Source organism: Copidosoma floridanum, unplaced genomic scaffold (assembly GCF_036245765.1).
Source record: "Copidosoma floridanum isolate Cflo_tuat_1 unplaced genomic scaffold, Cflo_Japanese_pri ptg000030l, whole genome shotgun sequence".
In the NCBI taxonomy this organism is placed as follows: Eukaryota; Metazoa; Arthropoda; class Insecta; order Hymenoptera; family Encyrtidae; genus Copidosoma; species Copidosoma floridanum.
In genome coordinates this window covers 6,726,523-6,736,522 of record NW_028321907.1, presented here as the reverse complement: position 1 = coordinate 6,736,522, position 10,000 = coordinate 6,726,523, and the positions used below count along the sequence as shown (strand labels likewise).

Sequence of the window (10,000 nt, the reverse complement as noted above, 5' to 3'; positions counted from 1 at the left end):
TTCTGCTTGCTACAGATGTTGATATGTGTTTGTAGTTACAAATATATATATATTTGTAAGGAGTTGCGTTCGGAAATAGGAGTTTCGGAGCTTGTTTGTATATATTATTGCGCTGGACTGTCAATTATTGTGAGCTCAAATTTATTTTTTACAAGTTCATTGCAAAATTAAAATTACAATAGTCGATCAGTATGTAACAATTTTTTTCCCATATTCATTTTATAATGTACATTGACGTAACATAATATCAAAACCGTCCACAAATTTGTTTGAAAAATCATTTGATTGCAAAATAAAAGTAGAGAATGAGTGTAAACATTGATCTTCATGAAAATTATTTTACAGTTGTTTTTATTTTTTTTTTATTTCAATCAGCTAATACTGAGAAAAGGCGCAAGATAACAAACATATGTTACAATTTACAATGACGACAAAGCGTGTGAGAGAGAAATCAAATGAAAGTACAATATTCCCGCGATCCTGAAGAGATGAAAAAGGAGTGCTATAGCTACGCCTACTTAATATTATAAAGGTGAGGCGTGTGAAAATTATATGTGCCATGAATGGGAAGTAAGTTGCAGGCAAGCAAGTGTCAGACTCCTTTTTTCTCCAAGTATGATTGGGAACGGGAATTCGTTGCAGTGAAGGAATAAAAAAAAATAACGAGAGAGCGAAGCCAGGAGTCCATGCAAATAATCTATGAATCTAGGCGTTTTTAATCGTGTTAACCTTAAGGTAAGGCTTTGGTAATCTTGTTTTTTATTTTATATGCTCTCTGACTCATAAACAATACACACAAGATTGCCTTGTTTTGTAAACAAAGCGGGATGTATAACGATACGTACTTTGATTGGAAGCTAATATTTTTAAAATTATTTTTTAGAGGCAGTTTTAATTTATGTATATGTTTTGGTGAATTTATTGTTTTCTTACCACCTGTTATCTTTTTTGTCCAAATATTTATTGTTTTATCATTGCATACATACTTGTGAAGTTGACAATCGATTAAATATATTCAAAGTAGTTTTTAGACATGTAGCTTTGTCATAATCAGTTTTGTAAAACATTTTTTTATTGATTCTTCTATTTAATAACTATTTACATTTTGTTTTAGGATTTAGGGGACAACATGTACTCAGAATGGGCATCTCTGAGTATATTAATCCAGCAGGGATCAGAGGACAGCCAAAGTGTGTTGGAAAAATTTAATTCTGTTGTTGGTAAAGATGTGACTCTGTCAATAGTTCGTCAATTAGCAGCCAATCTTGGTATTGCCCAAGCTGCTGAGGCAAGCCCTTTGATAACGGATAAGGAAGTCCAATGGTGCATGGAAGTCATTTGCTTTGGACTATCTCTTCCTTTGACAGAACACGACACAGTCAGAGATTGTGTGAACGTTTACTGCGAATGGCTGTCAGCTTTGTACACTTCACCAAAAATATGTGTGCCTAAGCCTATTGCTGATGATTCGAATTATTATGCCAGGAAAATTATTGGTCATTTGCACAATCTTTTTGTACCTAGGAAGGGGGAAGGTAATTAAAATTATTGTACAACTAATTGAATTTACATTTTTAGTTTGTTGTGGTAATAACCATTAGAGAAAAACAACAGCAAATACAATAATGAACAAAACATCTTGCACTTTTTTTGAGAAATCTTTCTGTTTATCTGTTAGTGGTGATGGGTAGTGGTAAATAACATTTGCCGTAGTTTTTCTTTCAGTGACTTATTAATACTGTGTTTTTTTGAACTAATGAACATTAACACTCTCCTTGTACGTCACTTAGTTAATGTTAACTTCTTTTTCCGTAGTCTGGCCATTTATATACCAGGATTTGGGTAACACTTAACATATACTTGCATGGAAATGTAGCATGTAGCTCGTTTCATATTTTTTTTTAAATTTTTTAATTTTTTTTATTTTTATGATATTTATGCATTTTAGGAACTGATACAATTAATAAGCAAGCAGTATTATGTCACAGAGTTTTGAGAACTTTGCAGCAAGTTGCTAGGAGCTCAACAAATTTGGAAAGAGAAACTTGGGAAAGCTTACTTTTATTTTTAATCGGTATTAACGATGCACTTTTGGCACCACCGGCAATAAGAGAGGACATTGGTGAACAATTGTGTGAAAGAGTATTAGGGGTACTTTTGGAGGTAAGCAGTTGAATAAATTATATAATTCTTCCTTCACGTGTTGATGAAATATTTTTGTTGGTCATAGGTTTGGCTGGTAGCTTGTGAGCGTAATTTTCCATCTCCACCTCTGTGGAAAACCCTTAGAGAATCTTGTCTACGTTGGCGACACAGATTATCTTTGATTGAACAATGGAATCGTGTTTGTTTAGCATTGACAGCACGTCTGTTGCACATAATGTACGGCCCAACGTTTCCAGAACTCAAAATAAGTGAGTCGAGAATAATTAACCACTATAGTCACAATACTCTTCATAACTATAACAATAATTTGGTTAATTTTAAGGCGAAGAAGATTCGCAGTTGGTACCAAGTACAATGTCAAACGAAGCCGTTTCCCAGGCTTGGTACAGATTATTACGAACGATCGGCGATCCAGTCGATTTATGCCGACCAGCCGTGATATCGCAGACCCAAGCATTTCTCAGATACGCTCTGTCCAGTCCCAACACCATAGATCCATGCCAGCACCCATGCTTGCAACAGCTACCCTACATATTTCTCAAAGCAATAAAAGGCATCGCCGGCCAGGTCGATGCTTTTCTAGGTAAGTAGAAATGACGACTTTTGTTATTACTTGGATGCAAATAATCTGCACAGTGCACTGATACTATTTAATCATACTGTGACTACTCTGATCTGTGAAAAGCACACTGATGTACATATACGTGGCTGTCAAGCTTTTGAGCAATATAATATATATCTTTACACCCCAACAAAATATTTGCACATTATCTACTAATTACGTAACAACAACTTGTAACCCATTAACAATATAACATGTAATTGTAAAAATCGTGAATTAGGAATTTAAATCGTTAGATGTATATACCGCTTTAGCTCAATTACTTCATTACCTAGCAGAGTTACAAAGTCGTGAGAAAACAAGACGAGGTATCATAGCGAACGAGGACCCAAATAAATTTCTAGCAGTCGATGGGTAAAGGGATGAAAAAAAGAAGAAGAAAAAAACCACGATCGTTTCCCCAGGTATATCGCAAGCCTGCTGCTGGGAGGAGTGCTGCGTAACGAGCTTCAACTTGCTCTCGGGCGCTAGTAGCTCGAGCGCCGTCACCTCGTCCAGTCTAATAGGCCCCGGTGGCGTTGGTTCGATCAATCTCGAGCGTGGCTTCGCTATTAGGGAACATCACCACCAACCGAGTCACCCATCGCCGACCCCGCCTACCCAGCGCAGGCTCGCCAAGAGCTTCAGCGTCACACCCTCGGCTGTAACCAAGGGTACTTTTAATCTCTCTCTCTCTCTCTCCCTTTATCTGTTTGCTGAGAGGCTTTGAAATGTTTCTTCATGTTCCTGCATTAAACAGAAAGAAGCATCATCCTTTATTATAATATGTCTTGTCTCTCAACGATTTTTTTTCCGTCTTGTGTTTCGTTCTTCCTCCTTCTCGATTTTTTTTCCTCTTACTTCCTTCGTTGCACTTAATATATTATAGTTACATTTGAATTGTATATTTTATTCTTATCTGTATATAATTAACATTCCTAGCTCTGTGTAAATAGTGTTTTTTTCGTTGAAATACACGGACTGTTTGTTGCCAGGGTGCAGGTTCATTATTAAAAATGACAATAATGTATAAGTAATGTGATGTAAACGCGATGTTTGATCCATCAGGAATTCCAAAGGCGTCACTGATAGGGCTGACTACGAGCAGAGTCACCAGCACCTCGCTGATGAGTACAAATTCGGGTCCCTCCTCAACTTCCAGTATAACTTGTGAGTTTTTTTTTTTTTTTTTTTTTTTAATATCCTACTCGATTAGACTCGAGAAGCCTCGTTTATGCGGAAAAAAAAAACTTGGCACAATATATTGTATTTAGCCATGGGATCTGTGAGTCAAGACGCTAGACCTCCCTTGGCCCCAGGCCGGCCCAAGTGCAACAGTATACTTCACCTTTTTGGAGAGTGGCTGTTCGAAGCCGCGTTCATCGGTACGGACGGCTGGTCGCAAAGTTTACCTCGTCAGTATATATTAACAGTGTGCCGTTTACTTGAAAAGGATTTGAAAGTCTTCTTTTGATTGGTGGAACGTTTTCAGAGCCAAACAATGCCCCGAAGCGTCCATCATCGGTAATCGTCGACGGTCCGAGCTCGTTGCAAGAAAATCTCGGAGAAGTACCGGCTTCGCTTGGCATTGACAGATACGAATCCGGCCGGGCCGAGGCCATGGGGACCCTTTGCCGGATATTTTGCGCCAAGAAGACCGGGGAGGAAATTTTGCCGGCCTACCTGGCGAGGTTTTACCAAGCCATGAGCCACGGCTTGAAAGTCAACAGGTTTACCGAGGTATCGTATTCTAGGGAGGGAAAAAACAAAAAAGAAAGGTTTTTTCATATGCCCGTGAAACGTAAAATATACATGTGTGTGTGTGTGTGTGTGTGTGTGTGTGTTTCAGACGAAAGAGTGCGGAGAGACGCTGGCAAGTATACTGTGCAACTCGGCCGATCTGTTCCGCCTCGATCTCGATGGCGTGCAAGTTTTGGTTCCAGCTGTATTGGCTGCGCTGGAAGTCGTGCTACCGGAGAAAGATTTGAGACTCAGGTCGAATTCTGTATCCAAAGTGGAGCTCCGCAGATCGTCGATACACTTGTTGCTGTCGATGCTCGCGTTGCCCCTGCATTTTCAAGTTCGTTGGCTCGTCGTTGTTGATTCGATTCTCGATATTTGTTACATGATTATACAATCGTTTTAGAATCTGCAAATCAAGGAAATACCCACTACGACCTCAATAACGCAAGAGAAAGTACCGATCACGTTTGCACAATTGAAACCAAGACTAATGAACTTGTTGAGCAACGCGTTGCAAGTTGAAGTCGATCCGCAAAATACGCACATGCTCTTGGGTGATTACACATATGTTTCGTTACGAAATTAAAAAAAAAAAAAAAAAAAAAAAAATAGATCATTTCCCACTTTCGTGTATTTCATGTTTGAATCGCAGGTGGTTTATTGTTGAGCGTGCAAGATTCAGCTGCTGCGGAAGAAGCCGAGCAAGTGACCCAGCCAGACAGTACGGTGTCGAACGAGACTACGACCAATTTGTTGTCGTCCGGTAAATTTTTTATTTCCATAGATTATTTTTGGTTTCTTTAAAAAAAATGTTCATCTCACTTCAATAGTTTTACTGGATTGTCAATATATACGTAAAGCAGCTTTTAAATTTGGAGCTTTATTTAAGTATATATATGTCATTTTTTTGTTTATAATTTTGTTTTATGTGAGCTTGAGCTTTTCTTTCCGTATATGAAATATTTACAGGATTTCATAGCTTCGTATATATATAAGAATAAAAAGTCCATTGTTATTTCAACTTTTTTTATTCTTAAAAGCAAATCGGTAATTTTTTTTCGTATGCCAATGAAAAATACAACAGCTTGCGCACACTATCATTTACATACACACGATTATTGTTTTATTTATCAGCTTGATTGTATTTTGCCTCTGCTGCGCTTACATGAAAAACAAATTTTTTTTGCCTTCATAAACAAAAACAAAAAAACCTGCTATTACGAGTTTTTCTACGTTTATTGTTGCGTTTCGATCACTCGATTAGTCTGCACCAGCGACACAACCAGTCAGATAAGCATATCCAGCGATCTGCGCTCACTAGGCGATACATCCGATATTACTATGCTGCAAGAAGATAGCGTTTCGTTTGGTAAATATTTTTTTGCATTTTTTATGGTTTTTTTTTTTTTTTTTTTTTTTCTTTGTTCAATCTCCACATCCAAATTTCTGCCTCTTCGTATATTCATACTCGTAAGCTTTGGAAAATCTATCATTTTGCGTCACGCTAACTTTTTTTTTTGGAAATTTCGTCTCACAGCACCTTTTTATTTTTCTTTTTATACATTCATGCTATGAATTTGCTTTCTACAGAGTTTTGTATATCATTTAAGGGTACAGTATGAGTGAAACATTTTAACTAACATCCTTTGATACAAAAAAAAAAAAAACAAAAAAAAAAAACAAAAAAAAAAAAAACATTTAATGTGGATTTTTGACTAATGCCATTTAATCGATGAACACTAAATATTTATTGGCTTTGTTTTTTTAAAGTTAAACCACATGTGTCAATGTAATCTTACCTGTCCCATTTGGTTACTAATGTTTTAACAAACCGATGTTATTCCACTTTCCAAAGTGATGTATGCCGGGAGTAATTAAAGAAAAAGCCAGATTTTTAGTTAAAAAACGCGTCCAACGTTTACAGATTCCGCGCACGCTCTTTTCGTGCGAGCTACGTACCTGGTGTGCCACCGATTGATTTCCTCCTGGAAAACGGATCTCAATGTTTCATTGGCAGCTCTCGAAATGCTCTCCGGCTTGGCCAGAACTCGCATACGCGAAACAGGTATACACACACAATTGAGTTTTTTTATTCTTCCTGACGACAATGGTTTTAACGTGCAATTTTAACGTTTACGCGTGTCATTCGTGAGAAGCGAGGAAACTAACAGGTTTGATACAAATAAAAAATTCAAATCGCCGTATATTCGAGTCGAAAAGTTACAAGTATTGTTTCAATTGTAGACGCTTTGGAGTGTAAAAGAGCAGTAAAGTGGCTGTGCGATTATATAGCCTACCAGTGTTGGCGGCCACCACCCGCACATTCCAAAGATCTTCACTCGTCCATCGTCGCTGCGTTCTCTTGTCTAACTACTTGGCTCACAGCCCACCCGCAACTGTTGCAAGTTAGTTGACGATGGAAAAAAAAAAAAGAAAAAAGAAAAGAAAAAAATTACATTTGACAAATTTCATGTTTAACAGGACAAGGAATGCTTGGCGACAGTCTTAGAAGTCGTTGAGTTGGGCGTTTCGGGGTCGAAATCGGTGGGAAAGCCCGGCGAGCCGATAAAAATGAAGGACGCAAAAGAGCTGAAACCGGCATCGATGCGCGTCAGAGATGCTGCCGATGCCCTGCTGACGATAATTCTCGAGCAGGTCGGTTACTTTCCAAGTGTGTGCGGTGCCCAGTCGCTTTCCTCGTTGCTGGACGAGGTATCTCTGTTGCGCCATTGCAACAGTTGGCCCACCAACGGCGACCAAGTATCCCGGGAACAGGCGGTCGAACGTTTTCGTTACTTCGTAGCCGATAACGCGACCATAATGGCACTTCTCGAGGAGCCGCTCGGTAACGATCAAGACCCACAGCCTACGGTTACTGCGCTAATACGTGGACCCTTTGGCCGTCACGCCTGGACCATGCAGTTGCGGCATTTGCCTCGGCATCGATCGATTGTGCGCAGCTCCAACGCAAATCCCGGTCGGCCCCTGCCGCTGCATGAATCTCAGCCCCCTGTCGATTACAAGCCAAGATTTTTCCCGGACAATGTGGACAAGATACCTCACTGCGTCGTGTACGTATATATATGGAATTACAAATTTTGTTTTCGCTATACGTGCTCATTTGTTGAAATATTTTATGTTAATGAACAATATAGGGACGAGTCGATACCAAGTTTGGAGGCGATTATGAACGAGAGCGACTCCTTAATGAACGATCACCAGGTACTTCACCAATTGCTCGACTACGCAATCGCTAGTGAGGCAAATTTCAACGAAGAGAGCGCGAACCGCGTGGCTTCGGAGAAAATGAGCGAGTGCTCACCGCCGAAAATCTGCCACGAGTTTCAAACGGCCAGGCTATTCTTGAGTCACTTTGGTTTTCTAAATCCCGACTCGAGCGCTCAAAGCGAACTGGTCACCGGAGGCTTGATAGCTCTCGATCCCACGATAGCAGGTTTCGCCTCAGATCTCGAAAGTCTGGACCACATTAGCGCTCGAACTTGCGATACCGTGCACGTTTTTTATGTCAAAGCAGGCCAAGCTACTCCAGAAGCGATACTCACCAATGTTGTACGTGTTACCATTTCCTCGAGTTTTCGTAAACTCAAACGAGTCTAAATTTTACGAGTAGTAGGTACAGTTTTTTTTTTTTTTTTTTTTTAATTATTTTTCAGCTGCACGAGAGCAGCGTGTCATCCAATTTTCTGGAGTTTCTGAGCTCCCTGGGCTGGCCAGTATCGGTATCTTCGCATGCAGGTTGGACTGGCCACGTTCAAACTTCGTGGCGCTCCACGCCGAGCTCCCATCAGGCCAATATTCCTCAGCCTTCCGAAGACAATGACGACCACGGAGGTGCCCTTTACAACGGCAATACTCACGTACTGTATTGGGCAGACGTCAGCTCGGAGGTGGCCTTTGTCGTGTCCACCCTCTCGTCCAACGCGACTTCGATCCCGGCTGGTGTTGATAGCAAACACAACGACACCAATAATGGTAAGCGCTTACTTTTCTATCTTTCCACTTGAATCATATTTGTGTGATGTATGTGTAAAGGTCAGTGGCTGTCCCGATACATTATTTTCCCTTTATTTATTTATTTTTATTAATAGTGTGGTTCGAGCGCTGCGTCAATAACAGCAACGCCTCGCACATTTTTGCAAATTCTTCGCCCATATCGGGTCAAACTCGCGCGATGTCCCTCGATTTGGAAAAACAGTCTGCCAACATGTCTTCGGCTTCAGCTGGGTCCGCTCAATCCGAGCCAATCAGACCACGTAGAACGACCAAACATTCCTTACCACCACAGACAGACACGAAAATAATGGTCGTGTGGCTGGAGAGTCTGGAAGACCACGTGCAATTTCCGATTTGTAAGTAAAGCCCTATACTTGTCAAAACAGTAAAGAACACCGATCACACACGTTGCAACAAATGTAACACAACTTATCAACAGCGGGACTGTTACCTCACACAAGTACGGGCCTGGAACATTCGCGGGTAGTGCAGGCGAGCGACGTGCACGTGATATACCTGCAAGCCCTCGCGAATGGGCTGATGCACGTTAAGCTTCAAGGTCCTACCTCACGCATGAATTTCGCCACGCCGCTGATCGACGGTATGGTAGTACCTAGACGAGCCCTCGGCTCCTTGGTACGTCAGACTGCACTCAACATCGGCAGAAGAAAACGATTGGACAACGATAGGTTAGCACTACACATTTTCAAGTGATTGATTATCATTATCTTGCACTCATTTGACTGATGTAATGTATTAATGCATGATTATTGCAGTTATCATCCACCGCACGTTAGACGACGATTGAAGATCCAAGACATGGTACAAAAGTACAAGCTGAATCTTCAACAACCAGAACTGTTGACTTTGTTGTTCAGTAGTACCCAACTGTAAAACAATCATGTCGATAGACAAAAGCATATATTGATAATTAAAAATGTGATACACAATACTTTATACGCCGTGTTTAATAAATACTGTACTTTTATCTTTAAATCAATGTGTACGTTCTTTTCTCCTCTTTCTTTAACAATTAAGGAGTTTTCGCCCACTTGGAGATCTTTTTCATTTTTCGAATACTTTCACACGTTGAAATGAACAAGAGAAAGATAAATGTTTTACCAATCGATAGTGCATGATTTTGTGCTAAAACAATTTCATCTTAGTGGCATATGCTAGTTAATATTCTTGACGAAACTGCTGTTCCATTCAAATCAACCACGATTATAAAAAAAAAAAAAAAAAAAAAATTATTTCCATGTGTTCATGAACAATCGTGAATACTATTAATCTGTGAGTACTTATCAACGTGTAGATACTTATAAAACTAGCATGTGGTGACATGTGGCGTATTTATAAAAAAAATGTAGGACGAACAATTGAAATGAAAAAAAAAAAAAAAAATAATAATAATAATAATAATGACAGTAATAATATTAAAAAATTGTATTTTTAAGTGCTAAAAAGTCAATAAAG

General features: G+C 39.6%; 1 protein-coding gene across 1 annotated transcript; it reads left to right on the top strand.

Moving 5' to 3' along the window:
* The first annotated feature begins 68 nt into the window (after nucleotides 1–68).
* LOC106647342 (ral GTPase-activating protein subunit beta) lies at nucleotides 69–9,485 on the top strand. Its single transcript, XM_089596193.1, has 24 exons — nucleotides 69–129; nucleotides 376–735; nucleotides 1,115–1,535; nucleotides 1,816–1,842; nucleotides 1,949–2,163; nucleotides 2,231–2,414; nucleotides 2,489–2,749; nucleotides 3,193–3,441; nucleotides 3,836–3,937; nucleotides 4,042–4,182; nucleotides 4,260–4,507; nucleotides 4,617–4,847; nucleotides 4,914–5,064; nucleotides 5,163–5,273; nucleotides 5,775–5,879; nucleotides 6,435–6,575; nucleotides 6,667–6,681; nucleotides 6,755–6,915; nucleotides 6,992–7,581; nucleotides 7,666–8,080; nucleotides 8,185–8,503; nucleotides 8,620–8,880; nucleotides 8,964–9,213; nucleotides 9,301–9,485. The coding sequence occupies exons 2-24, from the start codon at nucleotides 700–702 to the stop codon at nucleotides 9,416–9,418; spliced, it is 4,752 nt and encodes a 1,583-aa protein (XP_089452319.1). The 5' UTR covers nucleotides 69–129; nucleotides 376–699; the 3' UTR covers nucleotides 9,419–9,485.
* Nucleotides 9,486–10,000: the final 515 nt, after the last annotated feature.

Bases quoted from the DNA above. Each gene is read 5' to 3' on its own strand.
- LOC106647342 (XM_089596193.1), top strand. From the start codon at position 700: ATGAATCTAGGCGTTTTTAATCGTGTTAACCTTAAG. The intron at 736-1,114 runs GTAAGGCTTTGG...ATTTTGTTTTAG, and splicing joins TTAATCGTGTTAACCTTAAG to GATTTAGGGGACAACATGTA. The intron at 3,938-4,041 runs GTGAGTTTTTTT...TATTGTATTTAG, and splicing joins CTCAACTTCCAGTATAACTT to CCATGGGATCTGTGAGTCAA.